The 27,401-nt window shown below is 43.2% G+C and overlaps 2 protein-coding genes across 10 annotated transcripts in view; one reads left to right on the forward strand and one right to left on the reverse strand.

Annotated features, from left to right (window-relative positions):
• EXOC3 (exocyst complex component 3) overlaps positions 1–15,428 on the reverse strand; it is a 64,596-nt gene extending 49,168 nt beyond the window's left edge. The window contains exon 1 of the mRNA XM_053259333.1: positions 15,089–15,428. The gene's annotated coding sequence lies outside the window, so the exon portion shown is untranslated. The remainder of the gene's footprint in view (positions 1–15,088) is intronic.
• The window catches only part of COBL (cordon-bleu WH2 repeat protein), a 227,214-nt gene continuing 215,215 nt past the window's right edge, over positions 15,403–27,401 (forward strand). For 7 of the 9 annotated variants that reach the window (XM_053259321.1, XM_053259322.1, XM_053259328.1 and 4 more), the window contains exons 1-2: positions 15,403–15,564; positions 16,333–16,639. In XM_053259321.1, the coding sequence (XP_053115296.1) occupies positions 16,590–16,639 (50 nt within the window). In that variant the 5' untranslated portion in view covers positions 15,403–15,564; positions 16,333–16,589. Of the gene's footprint in view, positions 15,565–16,332; positions 16,640–17,531; positions 17,699–27,401 lie in introns of those variants that run through there. The other 2 variants (XM_053259326.1, XM_053259327.1) reach the window with 2 other exon arrangements.

Below are 27,401 nucleotides of genomic sequence, written 5' to 3' on the forward strand. Positions count from 1 at the left end.
ACCCCTGCTGGTGGGGCAAGGGGGAAGACTTGAACCTCATCTGCAATTATGAGTGGGACAGAAAAGGAGACAACAGAAAAAGAACTCTTCAGAACTCAGGTTTAAAAGAGCTATTGAAGGAATTTAATCTTCCTGACTCATGGAGGTGTAAAAATCCTGGAGTGTTTGATTATACATACTATGCTTCATGCTTTAAAGTTTACTCACGTATAGATTATGTTCTGATCTCTGCCTTGAGTTCTCAGTTTGTACTTTGTTCAAATATTGGCCTGATTATACACTCAGATCATGCTCTGGTGGTAATAACATGTAGACAACTCTCTGAGCAATAGCCATATACCCTAGGCTGGCGACTTAATCCCATACTGCTTCAGTGTCATAGCACCATGGAGAAACTCAAGAAGGAACCTGAGCAATACTTGGAATAGTATAGAGGACTTGCATGCATACTGTCACCATTTGGGATGCAATGAAAGCAGTCCTGAGGGGTGTATGTTTCGGAAAAATGAGTATATATATTTTTAAAGTATGTGCTTTTGGGAAATGGAGCTGCAAGCTGAGATCCTTAGGCTTGAAGCCCTGCCCAAAAAACTGGGCAGCAAACATATCTTTAGAAAATTAATAGGAAAACACTCAGAATTAAGTGAGTGTACTTCATTCTCCTGTACTTCGCAGGGGCGATGGACCCATTTTATCGGTCCACCCCAGCTTAATGGATCTAGTTGGATTCCAGAGGGTGCTTGGGTAATTTCCCAGCAATCTTGTGGGCAGCTCTCCAGCGCGATTTGTTGAGGCTTGGAACATCGAAGCCATTAACGGCCTTTTAAAGTCTGTGGGTTTCGTGCCCCTTGGTTTTCAGAGGAGCTAAGGGGCATGAAATCAGTCAAAAGATGCCTAGAATGACCAGAGGCGTAACTAGGGAAAACGGCGCCCGGGGCAAGCACTGAAATGGTGCCCCCCCACGCCCCCACGCCACCCCCCCCAACATACTACATTATACTTAGGTTTTTCCTCACAAGCGCCCGCTGCCGCCAAGCCAGGCCACTGACTGGCTGCCAGGCACCAGCAAAGCAAAGGGGGGGGGGGGCGCGCAGGCAGCACGGAAGGGACCGCTCGTGGGGAAGGGGACACCGACGCGCTCCCTTGACTGCTGCAGCGCTGCTGCACTGAGCAGGAAACATTTGTATTAACAAAAAATTTTTAAAAAATTAAAAGATTTGGTCATGGCGGCGCCCCCCACGTGACCAGAAAAGATGGCGCCCGGGGCACGTGCCCCCCCTGCCCCCCTATAGTTACGCCTCTGAGAATGACGCTGGAGGAAAACTGGGAGCGAAGATGATCGAACACGGTTGCATTCCTATGTCCAGGAGTATACTGTGGCAATGAGAGTGGCGAAGTCTCCGCTCTCATTGCATCGGTGAAATCCCATCCAGCGGCATTATTTCAGATCACCCCTACTCTTTGGGGGAAATGGGAGAAGGAAGACCTTCCGAAGGGCTGCTGTGACATTTTTGCCAAATTCTTTACCAATAAGGTCGCTCGTCTGCGCTCTGAGTTGGACTCTGATTGTGCTATGTCCTTTGAGGTGATGGAGGTAATGTCTTATGATGTCATTTGGGATACGTTTGAGCTTGTGGAGGCTGATGATGTGGATAGAGTTCTTTGTGGTATGAGTACAGCGTCTTCTTTGCTTGATCCTTGCCCCTCCTGGTTGATTTGTTTGGCCAGGGTGTGTGTGTGAGGTCCTGGGTCCAGGAGCTAGTGAATTCATCACTCAGGGAGGGAGAGGTTCCTCTAGCTTTGAAAGAAGCAGTGGTCTGCCCTCTCCTGAAGTCTTCTTCCCCGGACCCAGAGATATTAGATAATTTTAGACCTATCTCCAACCTTCCCTTTTAGGGAAGATTTTGGAGAAAGTTGTTGCTGCTCAACTACAGAAAATCCTAGATGAAGTGTATTTCCTTGACCCTTTTCAGTTGGGGTTTGGGCCACGACACAGCATGGAAACGACATTGGTTGCTCTAGTGGATGACCTCTATCGGAGCCTCGATGAGGGGAGCTTGCCTTTCTTGGTTCTATTAGATCTCTCAGTGGCTTTTGATACCATCGACCATGATATCCTTCTGGACTGTCTGCGAGGATTGGAAATTGGGGGCACAGTGTTGTGCTGGTTCCATTCCTAACTTAGTGGATGGTTTCAGACAGTTTGCATGGAGGGTGAGTGCTCTAGCCCATGGCCTCTCTCTTGCGGAGTGCCTCAGGGCTCAGTCCTCTCTCCCATGCTTTCTAACATCTATATTAAGCCACTGGGTGAGGTCATCCATTGGTTTGGGGTGAGGTATCATCAGTATGCTGATGATACCCAATTGTACATCGCCACCTTGGGCCAATCCGTGGATGCCATGAATGTGTTGGCCCACTGTCTGGAGACTGTAAGGGTTTGGATGGGCCAAAACAAGCTCAGGCATAACCCCTCCAAGACAGAGTTGCTCTTGTTCAATTCTCGATCTGGCCAGTTTCCAGTTTTGAATGTTTCCCTTGATGGGGTCACGCTCCCCTTGAAAGAGCAGGCTCACAATTTGGGGGTTATCCTGGACTCACAGCTCCTACTGGAACAGCAGGTGGAAGTTATGGCCAGGGGAAACTTTGTCCAGCTTCATCTGGTGCACCAACTGTGGCCTTACCTTGACCAGCAGGCCCTGGCAACCGTAACTCATGTCCTTGTCACCTCTCAGTTGGACTACTGCAATGTGCTCTACCTGGGGTTGCCTTTGAAGACAACTCAAAAGCTTCAGCTGGCCCAAAATACCGTGGCCTGGTTGCTTATGGGCAGGAGAAAATATGATCATGTTTCACCTTTGCTGCGGTTGCTGCATTGGCTGCCGGTTTGCTTCCGGGTCCAATTCAAGATGCTGGTTATCACTAGGGATGTGCATCCTTCTGAACCGGTCCGGATGGGCACGGGGGGGGGGTTGTAGCTCTAAGGGCGGGGGGCAGTACTTACCCCCCTGCCACTCTTCCCCCTCCGGCGCTGTCATTTTTGTAACAGTTTCTGGGGCGGCAGCGTTCCTCCCTGCCGCCCCTAGCCCCGTCGTTAGTTCTCCAGTGCTCCATTAGGCAATACGCAGGCACCCGTTCTGGAGCCGCACACGTCACACGTCGACGTGTGATGCATACGGAGTGCGCATGCGGCGGTGAGTGCGCACGCGCTCCAGAACGGGTGCCTGCGTATTGCCTAATGGAGCACTGGAGAACTAACGACGGGGCTAGGGGCGGCAGGGAGGAATGCTGCCGCCCCAGAAACTGTTACAAAAATGACAGCACCGGAGGGGGAAGAGCGGCGGGGGGGGGGTAAGTACTACCCCCCGCCCTTAAAGCTACAACCCCCCTCCATGCCGAGCCGCTGGACCGGCTCGGCCGCTGGACCGGTCCAGGCACACTCCTAGTTATCACCTATAAAACCCTTCAGGGTTTGGCACCTGTATGCCTTCAGGACCACCTCTCCTGTCCAACTTCAACCCACCCTGTGAGGTTGTCTGAGGTGGGCCTTCTTAGAGTTCCGGGCCCAGGGGAGGTACGTGGGGCCTGGGCTCATGGGAGGGCCTTCTCTGTTGCAGCCCCCTCCTTATGGAACACTCTGCCTCCTGAGATTTGTAATGCCCCCTCTCTTCTGTCTTTTAAGAAGCCTGAAAACCTATTTATTTTGCCAGGCTTTTAGTTTTTAAAGTGTGTGTGTGGGGGGGAGTAGTGGTGTTCTTTTTCTTTTTTCCTTTTCTTTATCCCCCCCACCCTTCTTCTCTTGTCTTTGTTGTTGTTTTAATTTATGTAAACCGCCTTGAGTCTAAGGAAGTCAGGTGGTCAATAAATTTGCTAAATAAATAAATTAACAAACAAATACATAAATTAAAAGACCTAGATATCAGCAACATTAATACAGCAATGGCATATACTAAGCAAAAATATGAGTTTGGGAACAGAAATTCCCAATTATTCCTAAAGATAAAGTAGTAGTCTACAAAATGGCCTGAGATGGGGTGAGGGGGCTGAGTTGTTGCTTGTGACAAAACTAATCCAATAGGCCGCAGTGACACTGTCACAGCTGCACTGCTCACAGCACTTACAATTGCAGTAGATAGGCTGCTGTGGGGCAAGGAGGGAATGCTCCCATCCTGCAGCCTTATGCCTTTGTCCCACCCCCAGCGCAGTCCTGAGGAAGGCTCCAATTGGTTGGGGCTGGGCAGAAGGTGGGGACCATGTGCTGTTTGAGCAGCTCCCTCACTTCCTCGGCCTTTTCCAGTGTATAAAATTTGGCCCTTCTACCCAAGCCTATTGCATCTGCGTATCCCTTGGGATGGGGTGTGTGGGGATAATATATGCTTTCCTTAGCACTCTCAATGACAATCTTTTGCCCTGAATAGGAGAACTGCTTCTGTTCTGCTTTAACAAAAGCAGAAAGGCAACATTCCAGAAAGACGTATGCATTGTGGAAATGATAGAGGAAGAGAAAATAAGCTGTAGATTTACCTTATGCTAAATGTAGAAAGCTAAACAAATCTCTGTCACAACTGACTCAACCCCTGTGCCCCTGGTTCATTCACAAAATGAAGTCCTATGTGTTGGAAGTGAAGGACTTTGCGCTGTCTCTTGTCTCAGTGACAGTGGAGGAGAGACTAGTGAGTCAGAGGGCTAGAGGGTCAAGACATTGGCCATCCCTTCTCTACTGCTCTGACACTATCCCTTTGGTATGTAGATTGCTACTCTTAGGGACTAACTTCTTCCTTCCTTCCTTCCTTCCTTCCTGCTTTGCACTTCCTCTCTCCCTTCTTCCCTTCCTTCTACCTTGCAACATGCAAGCTTCTCTCCCTGCACCATGTGTGCAGAGATGCAGAATCCATCTGCATCCAGCTAGCTAGCTAGATTAGAGATCCTAACTCCTCACTTTCCTATCTAGAATGGAGTTCTCTAATAAATACAATTTATATTGATTTGAAACAATGAACTGGCTCCAAGTTACTTTACTCTTAGCATACACGCATGCCTGACTAAATTCCGCTGTGTTGTGCCTCTGTGCACTCTGCTATAATAAAAAAGCATTTCTCCTACCAGAGAGAATTCCCAGCACTATGGTGTCTGCTACCCAGACTGCACAGATTTGAAAAGATAAGATGAAACAGAGTGTGTCTGGTTGAAGAAAGCTGTTATTCTGCATTCCTTGGGCAGTGCAGGTGGGATCAAGATTCCAGTTTGATGACTAATTTATGATGCCTCCACTACAACAGCAGAACTATCAACTCAACACAGAGTCAGTTGCATAGGTGGGGAGACAACATACATTCATAAGAATTGCCTTCCTGGATCAGATAAAGGTGCTTCCCCCCCCCCCAACAGTGGCCAGGCAGTCAAATGTCTCTGGGTAATCTCAAACAGGGACTATCTGAGAGGACTTTCTTCTGTTGTTTGTCCCTAGTATCTAGTAGGGACAGTAGTGTCCCTAGTAGTGTCCCTAGTATCAGAGCTACAATGTATCTATACAGAAGGATTCCTCTTAGCAATCAGTTATTGGTGGACAAATGAATGGTGGAAGATCAGTCTTCTACTACTTTTTTTAACAAGCCATATAAGCAAGTAGCCACCACATCTTGTGGAAGTGAATTTGGTAAGTTAATTTTATGTAAGGAAATTAGGAGTTCCACAAGTTCACGAGAACTATGGCTAATGAGGTTTGAAATTATTATAAAGGTAATATTTTTGTTATGATCTATACTACTATAATGTCAACTTGTTGGATTACTACTACGGATATTTATACACTGCTCTTCAACCAAAGTTCATGAAGTGGTTTACATAGAAAAATAAATAATATCTAAATAAGATGGTCCCCTGTCCCCAAAGGGCTCACAATCTAAAAGGAAACATACGGCAGATATCTGCAACAGCCACTGGAGGGATGGTGTGCTGGGGCTGGATAGAGCCAGTTGCTCTTCCCCTGCTAAATATAAGAGAATTACCACTTTAAAGGGTGTCTCTTTGCTAAGTTTTGCCCTGGTGGCACAGTGGTAAAAAAACTGCCGCCCTGTAACCAGAAGGTTACAAGTTCGATCCTGACCAGGGGCTCAAGGTTGACTCAGCCTTCCATCCTTCCGAGGTCGGTAAAATGAGTACCCAGAATGTTGGGGGCAATATGCTAAATCATTGTAAACCGCTTAGAGAGCTCCGGCTATAAAGCGGTATATAAATGTAAGTGCTATTGCTATTGCTATTGCTAAGTTAGCAAAATCAGTTTTGCTTTCTAGTAGGCTTACGAGATCACCCAGCATTCTGTGTGTGTGTCCATGTGTGTGTCTATCCGTGTGTGTGTGTGTGTGTGCGTGTGTGTGTGTCCCATCAACTTCGCAATGCCTGGACCAATATCAACCAAATTGGGTACAGTTTTAGGGACACCTCAATGGCATAGTTTGTGATGATATCATCCACCCCAGTCCAAGATAGCGGCCACATGAACATCTGAGGTGCAAGCAGGCTAATTTGTGGACTGTCTAACCAATTTGAACCAAATTAGGTACAGTTGTAGTGAGTGACACACAGGGACACCTCAGTGGTATATTTTGTGATGATGTCATCCACCCTGAATCAAGATGGTGGATATGTAAACCTTTGAGGTGTATTGGGCTAACTTGTGAACCACTTAACTGATTTGAACCAAATTTGCTACAGCTGTAAGGGAACATAGGGGAACCACAATGGCGTAGTCTGTGATGATGTCATCCACCGCAATTCAAGATGGTGGACATGAGGTGCAAGTGGGATAACTTGTGCACTGTCTAACTTATTTGAACCAAATGAGGCACAGTTGTAGTGAGTGACACACAGGGATGCCTCAATCGCATAGTTTGTGATGATGTCACCACCCTGATTCATGATGGTGGATGCATACACATTTGAGGCCCAAGTGGGCTAACCTGAGAATCGCTTAACCAATTTGATCCAAATTTGCTACAGCTATAGGGACACATAGGGACACCTCAACGGTGTAGTTTGTGATGATGTCATCCACCCTGATTCAAGATGGAGGACGTGTGAACATTTGAGGCACAAGAGATCTAACTAGTAGACCTCAATTTCAACCAAATTTAGTCCAGTTGTAGAGATTGTGAAAGGAAAGTAGGCAGATTAGTTCTTACTAGAACAACTTGTTCTTTTTATATTTTAGGTACAGAAATATCATTTCCCAATGATATTTGTTTCCAAATTTGGTAACACACAAACACACCATCAGGCCATAGGCTACTACCACACACCACATCACATTAAGCATTGCCTTGGGTTTCAACAGCAGCCTTACATTTATTGCAACCCAAACTCATGTAACATCATCTGTTCACAAGGCCTCAGCAGCCCGCCTTCCCTTCCTTGGTGGGTTCATGCGCCAGTAAAGTAGAAACTCTAGGATCAGGCCATGTTAGCAGCAACTGCATTGTATCTGCTACAGCTCACTGCACATGTTGTGATAGAAACTGCATGCTTTTTGTTCTACAGAATGGTCCCTTAGAAGTGAATCTCAAGTTCCAGAACATCTTTGTGCTAATTCTCATAGTAACAGCTTAAATAGTGGTGATTGGCCTTGTTTTGCAGTTCAGTATGAAGTTATATATGGAAGTAACTCTGCAGAACACTTAAAAGGAAAAATATTTTATCAAAGCTCAACACATAGCTCAACACATAGTCAATATCTCAAAAGAACATGGCTGTTGAGGCCTGGTAGTATGCAAACAATCAAACAATTATGCAGCTAAGAGCAATGAAACTTTTTTTTGAGGTGAGATTCATGGAGGATAAGGCTGCCAATGGCTACTATTCTGGGAATCTATATTTTCATCAGGATCAGAGGGGGCATACCCTTAGTGCTAGGGAACACCAATTGGAGAGGGCATATCCCTGAAAACCCTGGTTGGCCACAGCATGAATAAGGATGCTGGACTAGATGGGCCTTTAGCCAGATCCTGCAGGGCTTTTCTTGTGTTCTTAAATAGCTTATCTATCCATCCTTGTTCTCCTGACAAGCTGCAGAGCTTCCAGGAGTTCTCAGAGTCAGGCAGTTGTTTCCTGCTCCCTACACCACTGAGGCCAGGCTGCCAACTGGAGAAGGGATCTTCAGGCAATTCAAGACAAAACTGGTACTTCAATATTCTCTTCAATATCTCAAAAGAACATGGCTGTTGAGGCCTGGTAGTATGCAAATGGTAGTGCTGCTAATAAATTATTAATAGTCTAAATAACAGATGATTTATTTAATCCACCAAAATTATTTAATTATTTGACAGCACTTTTAAAAATGGAAATTAAAATAACTGAGTGGAACAGTCATGATCAATATTCATTAATGCATTGGCCTTAATTATTTTTACTGACTAGTTTATTTGATTCTAAATGTGAAAACTTCATTATTTTCTTTACTAAAGCATTGACATTTTCCTGGAAATGGAAGTTGCCTCATTGTGAGCCCTGATTTTTGGAATTCAGCCACATGGCTGCCAGAATGGGTGCAATTATAAAAGCTTCCATGAATAAAAGCAATGAAGGATCTGGCTTGAGAACTGGAGAGGAAAATAAGAGTGGTAAGCCTGCCAAATCTTGGTTGCAACTCTAGTTAAATCCAAAAGAGGGCATTGCAATAGGCTTCTGTTCCATATGTAACAGGGAACACGGAGAATATTGCCAGAGCTTGTGGGGGTTTAGTCCACCATACAGAGGCGTATCTAGGGGAAATAGCACCTAGGGCAAGCACTGAAATTGCGCCCCCTGTCCAAACATCTGACACCCATCTTTCAGATAACTTTACCATAATATCAGCTGAAAAATACAAGTCAAGCTCGTTAATCTTTTAATATTTCAAAAACTATTTAGCAGTGGACGTAGCCAGACCAAGAAAATGCTGGAAAACTACGAATTTCAGTATGCTGGGGCTCATGAAATACCTAAATATTATGTGGAGGTATACTTGGAAAAACTAAATAGAAGTGCCTGTCTAATTCTCTGCTATACATTGTAGCATCACGATTACATAAGTTTTAAAAATAAATGGAGAATTTGACTTTTCCCAGATACTCGGAAAATAATTAAACGATATGCAGAGTAAACTGTGTCACTTGGAATATATTCTAGTATTTCAGAAAGACAGTTAAAATGAGAGAAAGAGCAAGAAACTCCCAGTGGGCCTTAATACTAAGGATTTCACACTGATTCAAAGACAAACTCACATTAATAGCCATATTATTAAGATATCACATTTAACTCACTTATCACAAGAAGCAAAGTAAGAGCAAATGAATACAATCTTAGCTCATAAACTTCAGCGCAGTATTTACAAGCCCTGATTCTCTGTACATAGTGCCAATCTGAATATGTGTACAGTGACCTATATTCATTTTTTAAAAAAAATTACCTGTAGCCCCTTCGGGGGGGTCTGCTATAGGGGGTCTGCAAAGTTTCCCCCTCCTCCCACTGGCCTCTAAGGCCTCACAGGCACCATTTGAGCATGTGCGGTGGTCATTTTTAAAAATTATTTTTTTTAAAAAGGCCACTGAAAACAAAATGGCCACCACGCTTGCTCAAATGGCCTCTGCAAGGCCTGGCATGGTGTAGGGCCTCACAGAGGCCATTTGAGCATGTCCATTAGCCATTTTGTTTTTGGTGGCCATTTTAATTTTTTTTTTTTAATTTTAAGAAATGGCGCCCCCCTTCAAGTGGCACCCGGGGCACATGCCCTGCCTGCCCCATCCTAGATACGCTCCTGCCACCATATGACCCAGTCCACTGTAAAAATGGGATAATTCTAAGCTTATGTATCAAGAACCTTGCTGAACCACTGAACTTATCAGTCCTAAGATGTCACAAACCCTCTCTGGGGTTTCTTTGGCAACATTAACCAAAATAGTCTATTTACTGGTGATTGTCTCACTCAAGTTCTCAAGCAGCATCTTTTTGCTGAATTCAGTAGCATTGCCCTCAATTTCTAAATTTTTGTGAGCATGTAGTTTGCTCAGATTTGGTAAACTGCCTTTCATGTGCAACCTCTTTTTAAAAGTTATATATATATGCATGCAGAGGTGACAAATGGAGTACATTCAGGGAGAGAGAGTAATAGACAAACTCCCATCTGCAGTCATTGTGGCATCTGCTCAAAATATCTGACCTGGATATGAATTATCCAGCTCACTACCATTCCATCTCCCATTTTGGAGAAAAGTTGAGTCAACTGTTGCCTAGAGACAGAACTGCCACGTATATATTTGGGCTATGGATTACTGTTGCCAGACAGCCCAATTTCAGGCTAGCCCAGAGAGCACCCCTCTATCTATACTACTTTGGATAGTTATACAGCTCAAGACTATAGGATCATAATCCCTATGATGAACCTTTCAACTGCCTATGTTTGACAAGACTCACAGCTGGTCGCTCAGCATGGGGCAATATACCCCAAGGTCAGAATAGTAAAGACTGGATGAGATGCCCCGACTCTTCTCTTTCCCCTCTCTTTCAGAGAGAAGGCAATAGCCAACAAGCAGACCCCATTTCAAAAAGTGAATTAATCAAGAAAGGAATCCTCTCTTTCATGGGAGATAACAGGGAAGCACTCTTTGAGAGGACACAGATAATTGGTGCATTTCCTAATTGGTGCATTTCCCAAAGACTCGGGTGGGGTGGGGGGATGAGTGCATCAAAATTAGAGGTGTGTAATCTAGACACCTGAAGAGAGGCATCCTGTTCTTGAGATCATCAGCCCAGCAGTTCTATTCAACACATCCAACACATTTACATAACTTTACCCATGCCTCTGTGGGCAAGCTTCTGGGTAAGCAGAATGGCTTGGAAACCGCCTCAGGGCATGTTTCAAGGTATATATACCTCTAGCCAAAGTACATGGCCTTGGAATATTTTTGGATCACTGTCCTATAGACTCTCATATACGTGAGTTGTAGGCCTTCCACTCCTCTCTCCTCCTTCGTTTTTCCTCCCTGATCCCATGAGAGGAAGCCTCCTTACCAAACACACCAACTTAAAACCAGGAATGATAGGTAAACTAACCTCTTGCCCTTCTAAGCTGCCTTGCCCTCCCTCTCTTCAGCCACCCTGCTTTCAAGCACTTTTCATGGCAAGTCTTAAGCCAGGCTCTGGTCTAGGCACCTTAACCAAGCTGATTGATCTCTAATTAGAACCTCAAGCTAAATTATTGCTAGCCACACTCTTCCCTATCAGCTAAGATTTATTGCCTTGCCTAACTGAACCTTTGCCTTCTGTACCCCTGTATACCCTTAATAAAACTTGTTGAATTGTATTTCTGTCTGCTCATTTTTTCAATACACCAAAACTTGCTCAAATCTATACTGAAGCCAAACGGCTTCCCAAGCCAAGTAATTTCCCCACTTCAAGCCAAAAGCATAGTTGAGGTATCTAGCCAGCACCTCAGGGCAGTTCTGGTAACATTACCTTCATATCATTATGGAGCCAAGGGAAGTGACTATAAACAGACATGACAGGCACATATGGTAGAAAAGTAAGGCTGCAATTCTGGGCCCACTTACATGGGATTCAACACCACTGAACACAGTGGAACTTACTTCAAAGTAAGCAGGCACAGATTCAAGCTCCACAAGTGGATCCTATGTCACAAGTGGTTGTTGAAGCTGGACCCTGAAAATGTTGAAGACTATTGCAACCTGCTACCCAAATTTTATATTGTGTTATTTGTTTTAATGCCTTTATGAAACATCCCAAGCTGTATCATACAGGAGGGGTGGGATATAAATATTGTAAATAAACAAATAAACGTAAGTGCTGGAATGCCGCCTATTCATTCTGCATATCTTGAGCATGTTCTGGCCAAGCCTCTTTCCTCCCACTGAGTGAAACTCAGTCATCAGGGAGGTAAAAAATTTAGTAAATAGAGTGGGTGGAAGGGTGTGCAGCAGAGAAGCTAATGAGTCCAGTGGGGCAACCCTGGAGAAAATATCCATTATCCTGTCTCAGCAAGCAATCCAAGGGAACTGTCAATCCTATACAGACATTTCAGCACAAACTATACTTATTTTTCATTTTTAACATGTTTGTTTAAAATATGTATATCTTGCCTTCTCCCTAAAGCCTCATGGTGGCCAATAATCAGTCTTTAACATTGTTAAACTACAAGTCCCAGGGTTTAACGTACACACATTTTATCATCTCTCTTTCCTGGTTTTAGAGAGTCAGCAACAGTTCAGAATGTTGCTTATTCAGTTCCCAGATAGATACAGGGAAATACATCTGCATAAGCATCATCAAGTATGATCTACGCATTTGATCTCATCCCTCCCTGCCTCCCCCACCAAGGTAAATGGGCTTGCAACCCAGGCTGATTATTATACGGTTTTTCAACAAAAAAAAGTTTGCAAAGCAGTTTACATAGATACATAATAATGAGAAGATGGTTCCCTTGGATTGCTCACTGGGACAGGATAATGGATTGTTTCTCCAGTGCTGCCCCATTGGACTCAGATTCTCTGTTGTATACCCTTCTGCCCACTCTATTTACTCCACTTTTTATCTCCCTGATGACAGAGTTTATTGGCCCAGATTAGACAACCCAGATTAGTGAGTTAGTGGCCCAGATCAGGCAACCAGGAGATGCAGAAGAGCAGCATGCAAGGGAGGCAGGAGATTCAGAAGAGCCGGGGAGCAGTGGCAGGCAAGGTGACAGCCAGGCCAGGGCACCTTGGGGCAGGGTGGGATGCCCCCACTTGCCACCCTATGGTGTAGGCGCTGCTTAAGACTGTCACTGAGCCACTCCTGTACCCATATGCCTCACTTTGTTTGCATACATACAGTCATTCCATAGAGATGTGTTAAAAAACTACAGATACTGTAACTGAGAGATGAGTGCATGTTAGATATGTATTTGTTCTTGGGGTTTTTCCCCCCTATTGGCCTCAGCCCACCAAACACCTCCCTTGCATTTTGTTTAAATCCTTCTGCATTTAAAGTAATGTGTTTAGTGAAAAAGGAAGATGATAAGGAAAACATTGAGGTGCAAGTGCTATTGCTCACATTCATGCCTATATATAACCACAGTGGATTATAGTAAATGGTCTGGAAACAAGTACTGTTTATTTTAATTAGCATAATTCTATGTTAAAAACTGCTTCCACTGAAATTTATGCTACCTACTGTCATCATCTCTGAGTTTCAATAAGTTTGAATGAATGAATTAAATAAATGAGACTAAACTGTCTTAAATTCACCTGAATAGTGGGTTTAATGGCCCAGATGTGATTTATATTGTAGGAATAAAGTTGATTAGGAACTCAGTTATGACAGGATATGACAATGATGCTAATGTGACTGTAACCCACATTTTATGGTCTGGTTACTGCAGTGCTGCATCCATGATTACACAAAGGCTGGTATAGGAGCAAAGACTTCTGCCCACATGCTCTATCTTCCTGTATGAGTGCATATGTCACACAAGCAACACCTGACTCCTGGGAGATCAGTCAGTTTTGTGGTTTGCAAACACACCAGGAAGCTGAGCTTGTTGACGAAAGGTTTTGTACTTATGTGGACTGGTGCAGAGCAACTATTGTGGCAGTGCCAGTCATGCCAATAACGGCGGCCTAATTTAAAAAGAAACACAAATTTTTAAATGGGTAATGAATTAATTATTTTAAGCAGATTACATAGTAGCAGGTAAGCACACTTGTCTTTAAAAGTACTGTACTAGGAAAACGTCTTGCAGTTTGCAAACATGCCTCCTGTACCACAAAGTCCAGACTTCCTGTCTCTTAAATTACTTGAGAAAACTGCCAAAATTTGTACAAATCATAATCTTAACCCTCACCCATGCTTTTCCAATGAGAGCTTTCCCCACATTTTCCAGAACATTAATGATCTTTTTCTGGGATTTTTTTTGGGTGGGTGGGTGACAGTGTTCCCTCTAACAAGGATTCCCAGATGCTGTTGACTACAATTCCCAGCATCTCCAGCTGCAATAGCCTTTGCTTGGGAATTGTGGGAGTTGTAGTCAACAACATCTGGGAATCCCCATTAGAGGGAACATTGGTGGGTGGGATATTCTGGACGAGGTCTGGAACCTACCTGCTATAAAAATTGTGAGTTTCTATCTTTGTTTGTTTGTTTGTTTTGTTTGTTTTTGGAGTTTAATGTCAGTCAGTGACACTCACACAGCTGAACACACATATGCATAACACTCTTAAAAGACACCTTAGTTTAGTTAAAGTAAAAATACTGTATTTTTAGTACTTATTCATACAATGTATATATTCAGAAATATCAAAGTTCCACTCAGTGTAAGTCTAAAACCGATAGAAAAAAATATGGAATACGACATTTAAGGGGGAAATAATTTACAGCTGGCTGCTGCTGCTACAGGGGCGTAACTATAGGGCAAGGGGAGACAGTTGTCTGGGGGCCCACTGCCTTGGGGCCCCCAGAGGCAAGTCGCATGACTGACTCCCCCAGCCACGCAGCCGCCTGGGCTTCCTTCAGTTGTATTCATCCTCCAAAATTGATGTGAATGTTAAGACCTGGAGGTACCAGAACAGCATGTCTTTCTCTAGTACCATTCAATGACTTGCATCGTCCACAATTTACAAAACCTTTTACAAAATAATTTAGGATTATGTTCTATTATGGCACATAGGTTATATGTGCCACAATTTTACGATGCTTTTTGTTACCACTATTCAGCCTCATTTAAGATTTATTTACTTCATGAGCTGAGCTTCAGTGTGGGTGGGGGCATTTTAAAATCTTGTCTCTGGGCCCACTCCAACCTTGCTACGCCCCTGTGCTGCTAGCTTCATACCCGCAACAAAGTGCTTTTGAATAAAAAATATTCTAATGTGACTTGCTTTATGAAGTCACGGATGAAGTCCATGCTAATTACAGATGCTTTAGAAACGTAAACGATCCTGTGCTTAGCCTTTCCGTCACTGACGGATGAAATGCTTAGGCATTGCTCTTCAGTCCAGTAGCTTGCAATTGTCTGTAGTATGGAAGAGAGAAAGAACTAAGGTGCATCCAAATGCATAACACTAACCTGCGCCAGCCTGCAGAACCCTTGATAATAATCCACAGCTCCATTAAGGACTGTCGAGGGCGAGCGGTTGTGACTTCCCAGTCCCCAGTCCCTGTGTTTGGGTTATGTAAACGAGTTTCCTCTCATACAGGTTGCTTGGCTGGCTTCCGATCGTGTTGCAGTGCAGTGTAGTGTGGCTGGATCCATGCGTGTGACACTTCTTGTTACTCTGTTCCAGAGAGATTCCTCCGTCGCTGTGTTTGTGTTTGTCCTGGGCAGTCACATGGAAACGCGTTGCTTTCGGCAGTAGCCTACGTTGTCTTCCGCACCCCCGCCCAAATTTTTAGGATCGCCAGAGCAGCAAGGTTTTTAGAGCTGCGAACGGATCTTTCCTTAGTGGTCGTACAAGTGTAAGGCACTTCTTTGCAGGTTGCCAGGTGGGAACTACTGAGTGACAGCTGTGGGGGAGTGCAAGACTTGCCGTTTTCAGCCACAAGGTAAGTGGACCGGAGCTTCCTGTGGCTTATTGGGAGTAATTGCGTGCATTGCCCTGGCTGCCCTGTGCTCAGTTCCCATCGTTCCTAGCCCAGGGGATTTCGCCAGGACAATGAAGGCTGGTTGTGCTTCTTTTCTTGATAGTCCAACCCTATGCATGCTTGTTAGAAAGCAATTGCCTTATTGGGAGTAAATGGTAATCAGTGGGAATGGTGTGTGCAACCTTTTTGAAAATGAAAAGGCACTCTGCATATACAGTACCCACACGCAATATTTTTGCAATATTGTGCCCTTTGAAATTGGATTTTGGAGCTCTCCCTTTCCGAGTCCCTACCCTAATGTCGCATCGTCTTGCAGTCTCTAACCATTCTGCCTTATGCATTCTCCCCTTTGAGGAGACTGCTCTACGTTGGCTGGCTTGATCTGGGCAGCTGCCGCTGTACGTTTCACTTTATTTTAGGCCAAGCCGGTTTGCTCGGCTTCTGAAAGCAAATACCTGTTGGAAGCATCAATATTTCATCGTTTCCCCCGTGTATTCCCCTGTCCGTCCGGCAAAGGAAGTCGAGACTCGGTCAGCTCTTGTCTAAGAGATCCAATAAGTGTTCGTGCCCGGCAGCCGGGACGCAAACTGAGAGGGTGACGCTTGCCTGTATTCTCCGGACTGGCTTGATTCGCAGGAAGGAAAGAGGCTGCTTAATTATTTGCTCGAGGAATGCCAAGTAGCAGCCGCAACCCGCAGTAACTTTATTCTGTACTGTGCCTCCATTTAGCCGCCTCACGTAGATGAGAGGGCAAGAGGATGGCTCAGGCTCCCCAGCAAGAGCGGCAGTAAAGTGTGAAGGAAGGAGAGCGGCGGGGATCGCGGCGGGAGTGGACTCGGAGAAAGCGATCGGCTCAGCGGAGGGTTGTGGGTCCCCTCCCTCACCTCATCGCCCTCCCACCCCCAACTGGAATTTGACCAAGCCACGGCAATAGCAACTTCATTCAGAAAGCAGCTGAAGGGACGCCGCCTGCCTTAAAAACGCCCATGGAGACAACTACTGTGCTTCACCCCGGAGACTGTAAACCCCCCAGCGGGTAAGAAATGGCCATGGGAGAGTTTTAGGCGGGAATTAAGTGTATGTGTCAAAAGACTTTCAAAATATTGGGGCGCAGGCGGGACGGGGGAGAGAAAGAGAAGCAGCTCTCATATCTTTGCCCTCTGAAGCTAGCTGGCTCGCGCGCGTGGCGCCCACCCCCGGTCCCCCCCGCCCCCGCGCTTGTGGAGGAAGAAAAGTCCTGCAAAGAACAGCGCGCTGTGCGCCTTCTTCTTGTGTGGTGCTTTTAACCTCCTGTTCGTTTAGGGGCTAACTGCTCGCCGGAGCTACAGTCTGTCTCGCTTCTTCGGTGTATGAAATTGCGCTGCTCGTTGTTGGGATGTAATCCTCTAGGGCTGGCACTTCTGCCCCCACCGCGCCCCAGTCCCTGTGCTTCGCACAGGGCAGACATTAATTCAGTAGGCGAATCTTTTTGTCCTCCTTGCACCTCCATGCCAGGAAAGGCTGAGTATTCCCCTTCGAAATGCTGCCGCCGCTGTCAACTAAAGGAACAAACGTGGCTGCCCTTCCGAAGAGGGAGGCGCTGGCGCCCCTCAGGGCTTTCAAGCCTGAGGCTTAGTAGCTCGCTGGGTTAGGAGGAGTGCCCCGGGATTTTGGCCCCGCTCCGACGGCGCTCTCGGTCGTCTCCTCTCCCACCCCCGCGCGCTCCGGGCGGCTCAGCTGTTGACAGTGCGGGGTGGAGGCGGAGCCGGGCAGGCAGCTGAGAGGGTGGAGGTGGAAAGCGAGCCGCCTGGGTAAGCTGGCAGCCAGCAGCGAAAGGGCAGGCTTTTCTGGGCGGTGGCCAAGGAGAGGCTCAGGCGGGCGGGGCCTTGGGTGACAGGTGGAGCAGCAGCAGCAGCAGCAGCAGGAAGAAGAAGAAGAGACAACCCTGCGGAGAGGAACAGCCCCTGAGGCCACAGTTGAAAGCGGGAGCAGGGTGGCCTGTTCAGCAGTAAATGGAGCCAAAGTGCAGAATCCTTAGAGAGAGTTAGAAAGGAAAGTTGTTTCGAGACGGGGCGGCTGGCTGAGGAAGTGAGAGTTGTTGGGGAGGAGACTCCAGGTCGTGCCCTCTCAACCCCTCTACAGATTTTAGTTACTCGTATAAATAAGATTGCTGTTTGGCGGGGGCGGGCCATGCGGTGCTTTTAACACGTGCAGAGCAGGCCGAAATGAAACGGGTTCGAGGTTTTCTGCCATGCCGATGAAGTGCAATGATAGGGAAGGCACCACCTGTGAACTCCTGACTGGCATGCTGCTATAGAAAGCTGGAGTATTGCAACGCTACTACTCAGCACACTCTTCTCGTCCTATTGCATGATTGCAACCAGGGTATTTTTAAGAAGAGGCTTCTGTGCTGTCTTAGAGATTTTGGAAATACACACTTGTGGTAGAGGATACATTGTGAACAGCAGAAAATTCCATAGTGGGATATTTACAGGATTGCTCAGTGCAATTGTCCCTTGACAGTTAACAGGAGAAATTTAACAAGAATTCCCAGATGTTGTTGGCTACAACTCCCAGCATCCTCGGCTACAATGGCATTTGACTGGGCATTATGGGAATTGCAGTCAACAACATCTGGGAATCTCTTACAGGTAACATTGTAGAAATGTACATATCATAAAATATGATAAAACAGTAAATGGTTTCTACCTCATCTGCTCATACATATGCAGGAGCATATATGTGTATTTACACATTTGGACCACCTTGGGGGGAAATTGTTCAACCAAATTTGCAAGTGTGAGTAACAAACAGATCAAAGTCTAGACAGAGGCAAGACAACATTAGGATACCCCAGAGGAGCAGCAGCAGACTCGGCAGCAAGGGTTTTGAAAATGGTAGATAACATTTTATTTGGAAAATGCAGAGGTACCATGTAAAATTTGGTAGTTGGCACAAATGCAGGGAGTGAAGGCAACTTCCAGGATGAAATAAACAGAGGTAGTGAGTGAAAGCTTTAGTAGCCTGAATGGAAGGAATCTTCTGAATGTGGGTGGAAAGAGGGAGAGAGATGGGGAGGAAGAGAGAATCAAGAGCAACGTTGATAGCTATCCTCAATCTGCTGTGTTGTGTGTGATTCAAAAAATGGATGACTTCCACTGGAGAAGGTTTTGGGTGTGTCAGCTTGAAAGGTTTTGCTAAAGTAGCAGACAAAGAGCAGCAGCAGGCAAAGAGCACCTGACTTAGCAGTAGATCCCAAGATTTGTGGCACATATGCCCACAGCTAGCAAAGTGGAGCACTGTTTCTCCCAGGCATTAAAGCACAGGACTTGGTGTGTGACAAGCTCATAGAGGAATTGGCCCAGCCTCAGTGACTCAAGGATTTTGCTCTGAAGTACAGGAGAATCTCAGGCAATCAAGCACAGGGATTAGTCCATGGCATGCCCACACAGAGAGGAACTCAAGGACTTTTATTTCCAAGTGTGTCTCCAAACAGGCCTACCAAAGGAACTCTCAAGAATAGTGATTTCAGCTTGGCTCAGCAGTTCTGAACCCTTCAGTGCAGTGTTCCAATTTGGCAGCAGTGCAGTAATTTGGCTTAGGGGAAAAGGTTTGAGGACACAGAGGCGTAACTAGGGAAAATGGTGCCCAGGGCAAGCACTGAAATGGCGCCCCCCTGCGCGCCCCGCCCCCCCAACATACTACATTATACTTAGGTTTTTCCTTACAAGTGCCCGCCGCCGCCGCCAAGCCAGGCCACTGACTGGCCGCCAGGCGCCAGCAAAGCAATGGGGGGGGCGCGGGCGGCGCGGAAGGGGCCGCTCGTGGGGGAGGGGGCGCCGACGCGCTCCCTTGACTGCTGCAGCGCTGCTGCACTGAGCAGGAAACATTTGTATTAACAAAAATTTTTAAAAAAATTTAAAAAAAATTTTTTTGTCATGGCGGCGCCCCCCACGTGACCAAAAAAGATGGCGCCCGGGGCACGTGCCCCCCCTGCCCCCCTATAGTTACGCCTCTGTGAGGACACAGGTGGATGCTCAACTGGGCAGATTACTGGGCATTTGAAGGCAGTGTGTGCCACGAAGCTACTATGGCAAAGACTTCAGCAATTGAGGTCAAGAGCGGAGGCTTTTTATAGGGTTTATCTTCTGCAAAATTCCAAAGGTAGAAAAACATAGAAATAGAAAGGGGAAAGTTCGAGAACAGGACCTTGGAGAAGGTGTGGTAGTTTCTGTTCAGATGGAACACAGAGCAACAGGGCTCTATTGTACTAAACCTACATAACTGATTTAGAATTTGATCTTGCTTGCATTCCAATGTGCATTCTCCCTGCTTCTCAGAGTAGGTTATCTTTTGTCTCCTTAAAACCTTTTTGCCATGTCAGGAACTCTGGCTGCATTAAAAACGCAAAGAATTCAGGGTGGGTAGGTCACCTTTTCCTAGGTAGCTTTTGCATAGGTTCAGGATTTGCATTACACAGCTGTTTGAGCCAAACAAAGGCCAACTTCCCTCCTGGCACCAACTGTTTGTCTGTGCCTTATTCAGCCTTGCTTCCATCAGAAGCCAAGGGTTTCCAGAGAGGAGCAGAAGACTGTCTAGCAACATAGTTAGGAATTGTGTATGAGGTCTAGGAGGGAATACTCCACATTCTCTGATCTGTGGGAGGTAAACAGATATTAAATATATGAAAAAGAGGCATGCTCTCATAAAGTAGGGTGTTTTTTGTTGCTGTTGTTCAGATGCTTATATGGGATAGTCTTAAAATCTGTAGTTTAGGTAACTTTTTCAATACTTGGGCTGCAATCCTGCACACACTTAACCTGGCAGTAAGCCTTACTTAGAGGGACTTATTTCTGAGTACACTTGCATGTGATTGCACTGTGTTTTAGAGTGTATACCCTTTGAAAATTCATGTCCCATGGGCACTCCCCTTTTCTAAGAAATGAGCTTGCAAGTAAGATGAGGAAAGAAATATTTTTAGGCAGACATGCCCCTTGTCATATTTTAGGTTCTCCGAAGTCACGACGAGTTCTGAAATTGTAACACATGCACATGAGGTCACATGATGAGGTTTAGGGGTGTTGTGGGGTAATGAGATATACGTTCTGAAAATCCTGAAGAGTTAGGAAGGAAAAAATGTGTTCTGGAATGGAATAGAATGTATTGGGTCTCAGTTATGAAAAGAGAATAAAAACATGAATTTTTGCACTTCTAAATTCTTGGCTGGAGGGAATCTTGAGCTTATGTTTTTGGAGTAGTAGTATACTGGTTTAAAAATATTACTTTATTTTATTCAACTTTTCATTAAAATAATCCCAAAGTGGTTTACAATATAATTAAAACAATGCACAATTAAAATAGAAAAAGTACAGATAATAAATATAAAATAATATATCTCTATTTAAAAGTTTAACACCTATATAAAACTGTTATAATATATTATATTACACACACACACAAAAAAAAAATATAGTGTAGTATTATACTGTAGCTACTTTCTCTTGTTTGCCGTGTAACATTCCATGCAGTATTACAGAAATAATGCTCCATGTTGACCCTCTGATACCCTTTATATGTGTATTTTCCCCAGTGGTGCTGATTGTTTTTTACTTTGTTTTCCTTTTGCTCTAGTAACAAGCCACAGTACAGCTCGTTCTACTGCAGAATTTTGTGTTGTAAATGTATTAATTAGTGCATAATTGCACAGGGAGCTAAATAGCATCAACAAAAGTTGTGGTGATCACTTGGGAGTTACAAATGTTATTCCTTTTGTTACCTGTTTTCTCAAATTTTAAACAACCAAGATCCTCTTAAATGCAATTCACACACTGTAAAGAATAGCATAAAATATAATCTGATTATTTATCCAGAATGTAACCTATTTGACTTATTGGTTTTCTTTTTATCCAAGTCTAGTTTTTGTTTGTTTAGGAGACTTTAAAGTAGGACATGGTTTTCTTTCAAAATATTTTCTTTTCTCTGATGCAAATAACTTATATCATGAACAGTTTTTAAGTAGGAGCAGATGATATTAAGATGATATAAAATCCTCTAATGAGGTCTGCTAATGGTTTTAAAATAATGTATGTACATACTATTGGTACAGTGCTTTCTTTATCTGCACATTATGTTGGTAGAAATTAATTTTTTGTTTTATTGCTGTCAAATACCTTACTTTTCTTCACAAGATTAACTTCCCAAACATCTAATACTGTGTTAAATCTAATATTGGAAAAGGGATAAATCTGATGTGTTGGACATTAAAAAATCTGAGCAGATAATAAAATTATACTGTGGGATATAATGAGCAAGAACTATTAGTTTTATGTCTGGATCTTGAGTTAACTTTTATTGGAAGTGACATGACCAATATCGCAGTAGTCTGTCACTTTTGGTGTGGGTCACAATCAAGAATAGCAGTAGCATGGCATATGTACAGACAGAAATTGACACATTTTAATGGTGTGCAGTAGGTGATCTTGTAGATTCTTGATTTGAAAGTGAGCTTTATGTACATTTTGAAAGGATTGGAACCATTTCTACATATTTGGTATCACAGATTGCTTGGAGATGGGGAAAAAATCTTTGTGTGCATATTACATCTGATTTTAATCCTAATGCAGCCTGCAGGCCACATTCTTCCTTTAAGCATAGTATGTCTTAGATACTATGTAATACTATGTGATAATATAATATTCCATATGTGGAATTTTGTTCTAAAGCAAGAAGTAGTAGGAAATTTTTGATAGTACTGATTCTTCTAATTTTCTCTCTTGAACTCTTGTTGGAGTTAAACAAACTTATTTCTTTAGTGCATCTGAACATACCTTGTGCCATCTGAACAATTAGTTCTCAGAATTGTGTCGCTAGCTGTCATATTGTTTTACTTAAACATTTGCTAGCTTTCAACGAGTGTCTGTTGATTAAGCCAGTGAATGCAAGTACCATTTTGGTTTTGGTTTTTAAAATTATAGTAAAGATGACAGAACTTCAGAATGAAGGTTTAAGGCCAGAACATGATATAGCATTGGATCTCCCATTTTTATTTTTTATTTTTAAATCAATTTTAACTGGGTAGTGGTGCTGGATGGGTGTATGCATGTGTTTAATCCTTTCCTTGGGAGCATTTTTCCTGATGAAGATCATCCCACTGAAAGCGTTATTCTCCATACTGGGATGAAAAAGGACAAACATGATGGATCTCTGTGTGCCCCCGCCCCCCACCCCGGTCCACACTCAGGGCTCCTAACTTGAGGAGGGCTGACTTGCCTGCGAACATTGCTTGGGGGATAGAGTTCTCTTCCTCCCTCTGTGCTGCTGGTCAGATCAGAACTGGAGACCTCCCACAGTTGCTTCTAAGTTGTTGTTGTTGTTGTTGTTGTTGTTGTTTAATGGGAAGAGTTACACAGCAGTTGTGTGATATATCTGTTTTGGTCCTCTGTGGGATTTTTTTCAGGCTTCTTACAATAATGTTGCACTTATGAAGATGGCTACTGTGTTCTAAGCAATGTATTCTGTAGAATTCACTTATTCTTGATACCAAAACCAAGAGTTTACAGCATCCTATACTTTGAATAGTAGCAGGTGAATAAGGCTGCAGTCTCTTATGTCTTTCATACTGGAATACTAGTGGGTGCTACCGATTTCAGTGGGAACATGTGACCTGTGACATACTCTGTTACCTGTCCTCTCCCACAAACCTAACTGGGCCAGTATTGAATTTCTAATCTTACTATTTGATACTGGTGGGAATTTTCTTCTTTTTACTTTTTAATCTCGAAAATGGACGGGGGAGGGGAGGAATGCTGTTTAGATTTCTTTCATTGTTTTGCATGTAATATAAAAAATGATATGTTGGTAGTTATGTGTGAATTATTACTATGTCTTTGGACGTAGTAGCCTTGCATAGGAAAGAGCTAGAACAAAATACAACATGTACAGGGAAGAAGCAGGTTTCTTAATCCATGAGCAGTAGCACTCATTGGTAACAGCAAGTTGCAGTGACCTTTATTTTGCACTATTAGAACAAGAAAAATTGCATTGTTTCTGGTTAAATCATTAATAGCATTATTATTTGCTATCTTTATTAGAGGTGAATTCATGTTTTGCCTGGTATATACTGGAAAGCATTATTGTAGGCATTAGTGCAGATAAATGGTACTGTAAAGCATGGCATAGTGCTTCTGAAAATTGATACTGGTCTTTGTTTTAAAATAAGCCAAGGGCACAGCCAACTGGAGCCTTGCCATTTTTATTTCAGTATGTATCATCTCTGTCAAATATTTAGAATGCATGACTTGTTACTACCAGTTACCAAAAGGATAATTCAAGAATATATTGTCTGTACTAACTTTGTACATGTACTAAGATACTCTAGTTGATTTTATTGAATTAGATTTTTAAATCTAGTTTGACAGAATTTTGTTTCCTGCTTGTGTTAGTTTTACCTGGGTAAGCTGGTTTTATTTATTTTTAAAATAGTGTTGTTGTTTCTGGATGTTTTGATAGTCATTTTTGGAGACTTTTAATGGAGAAGCATTAATAAATATTTGAAATACAGGTGGCCCTTGTTGGGTTCCGTTCTTGCCTATAGGCGCAAATACGCAAACCTTGAATAATGAAACCTTGAGTCAATGGGAATAGGGGGATTAGGTTCCTAACAAAAAAGGGGGGCAAAAAAGCAAGGGGGCAGAATATAAAGAGCTACAAAATGCCTCTCTGCTAGGAAATGATGGCCAGAAATGACATCAGAAGTCATTTCCAGGTCATTTCTGGCCAATCAAAACCACAGATGGGTGAATTTCACCTATTTTTCTACCCAGGGATGATGAAACTGGTTTTCTAAGACCCAATTGCGCATATGCAAAACTGTAGATACAGAGTCCCTGGATAATGAGGGTCACCTATACTGAATAATAAGTCTGAAAGTACTGGTTTTTAAGGGCTCACAGAAACGGCTCTATAATAGGATTGTCTATTGCTATCTATTTTTCATTTTTTCCATTTTTTCAAGCTAATCAGGGCTTTGGAATATGCTCCCTGCTGAAATAAGAGCATTTGCGTCTCTGTTTTCAGGAAGACCCTCAAGACTCTCCTGTTCTCGAAGGCTTTTAATTAGAATTTCAGTAATTTGTTTTAATAACTGTTCTATGCTATTTTTTATTGTGTTGTGTATTTTAATCTATGACTCTTTAAATATTTTAAATTTTGTACACTGCCTAGAGATGTAAATATCAGACGGTATAAAAATATGATAAATGAATACATTAATGAAATGTAAAACTACAGTAGCTTTGCAAGAAATTCCAGGAATTTATTCTGCAGACACTGAGGGGCATGCTGTTGTGTAATGGAAAGGGAATGCTGTCTTTGAACTTGATATTGATAGGTCAATAGAGAAACCGTAGAGAAGAGAAGCAGAACCAGTTATGTGAGCTTTTTGGAAAATTCTAAATCAGGAAATTTTTTAGATGCCCCAAATTGAGTGTATCTGATTTACTATTTATATATGATTTGTATACATCTAAGTGAGCAAGAGAAACAAAGCCAAAAACATATGCTTGTTAATTTTACATGCCAGATCTGCATCAAAGGTTTTTATAATAGCCAAAGGTATTTGAATGTAAATAATAAAAAAATGGAATAAAACATGACTGTAACATATACACACTTACCTAAGAGTAAACCCTGTTTAACTCAGTGGGAAAACATGATTGTGCTGTAAATGTGGGTTAGGTAAGGGAGCTCTTGTCCTCAGCTTCCAAAAAGACCATCAACAGCCTGAGACAATACTGATGGTGATGTCTAATCCCTGGGTAACCCTGATCATACAATTTCTTGCCCTGTTTGAGGAAGTAGAATCCAGGGAATTGGGAGTTGGCATGGATGCCCTGACTCATACATTACTTCCCTCACACAGCTGCAGCAATGGAACTGCTCAGAGGAGTATGTGTGTATAAATTAATATACTGTGGTATGATCATTAGGAGTCAGAGAAAATCATTTAAGCTAAAATAATATCATAAATTATCAGTTTTCATAGGCTGTTGGAATGTTGAACAACTTGCGGAATCTGATTCTTTATTGTCAATAGTTTGATCTATGTACATATGCATGAGAAAATATGTAATCTACACCATGTAGATCAGGCAATTAAGTGTTGCATATAACACACAAGGGCTACAGTGGGTTGTTTTTTTAAAAAGTTTTCTGTTCAGAAATCTCACCCTGTGTATTTAAGATCCATATTTAATCTTGCTCCCTTATAAGCGGCTGCTTAAAGATCATCATCACTGCTTAAACAAATATATTGAAGAATGTGGCCTCTATATCACAATGAACTATAACTAAGTATAACGATAAATTCTGCCTGGTCGTAACAGGTTCCTGTAGTTGACTTGTAATGGTCTTTGCATGGCTAAGAAACTGGGTGGGAGACTGTATGCAGGGTTGGTTTGGGGCTCTTGTACAGTTCTCTCGTCTCCCATTGTACACATTTTCTCTTCGGATTGAGCACAGACTGGGCATGCAACAATGCCTTTATAAATGATGTGGAAGCATGTTTGAGTGAACTGATCACTCCTGTTCTGAGCTTCCAGTGTCATATTGTATGAATGGGAATTTCTGCAAAAGGATACATGTGCTCCCCTTGCACAGGCATCCTATACATTTTCAGGTCCCAAGGCATGGTCTGAGGGCACATGATACAACCACCTTGCTGAAGTTAAGCAAGTCTAGGTCTGGTCAGTGCCTGGATGTGTGACTGCTTGGAAAGCCCATGATGGAAGAAAGCTGGGATATAAATAAAATAAACATATTCTAGGAGAGTGGTGCAAGTTACCCTTTAACTCAAGAATCCAGAAGCACTGGAAGAAGATGACCTACTCTGTCATATGTTAAATAGCTATACATTTCTCTTACTATTAATGTCTTTATCTTGAAAATGGGTTACATTCACATTGAATTTTTCTGTAGCATTATATAAAAATTTTTTTCTGGAGTGAAATGAATGATGAATAAGAGGTGAGGCTAGAAAAATACTTCCATTATTATAGGGAAACATGTTAATTTTACAAAACTTTAGAGTACTATGCATTCATAAAATAGAAATTCTAGCTATTATTAGGTTTAGCTGTTCCAGGGTTCTGTGACGGATAAATAATATAAATTGTTAGGGAACTCACAGGTTAATGTATTGTATGTTTTGGAACTGTGAGTAGTGGATTGCTTATCACAAAGCAAGTGATCTTCTGAATTGTATATCATTGTCATAGTTTCAGCATTACCACATCATAAATGAAAAGAGGCTGAGATTTAGTACATGCCAACATATGAGTCAGGGTGATTGCATGGCATGGCGGGGGAGTGCTGTGAAATGCAATATCTGATATCTACATTTAGAACCTCTCTACCAGAAGCAAGTTTGTCTTCTGAATGGTATTAGTGTTGCACTGTTCAAAAAATCTAGTGAGTTTTAAGCTATTGTATACATGTTTAATAACCAGTGGGAAAATTATTTTGGGCAAACTTACATGGACTAGGACTCGCCTCGCTATTTCTAAAAGTCCAGATGAATTTTTTTTATTGTCACATGTGCTGTTGATTATTTATTAGACATGAAAAAGGCCAATTCTGTCCCCAACCCCATTCTGTGCTGTCCTAATACTTATGTGAATTTACACTGAAAACACCTGGAGGCTTTACACACAGGGCTTTTACTTCAAATCTTCTCAGGCATGGAGTGTGCCAGTCCACATATTATCTGTAATTACCCCTGCGGGCTATTTGGGACCAGTATGGAAAGGACTCTGGTTTTCCCA

Source organism: Hemicordylus capensis, chromosome 6, assembly GCF_027244095.1.
Source record: "Hemicordylus capensis ecotype Gifberg chromosome 6, rHemCap1.1.pri, whole genome shotgun sequence".
NCBI lineage: Eukaryota > Metazoa > Chordata > Lepidosauria > Squamata > Cordylidae > Hemicordylus > Hemicordylus capensis.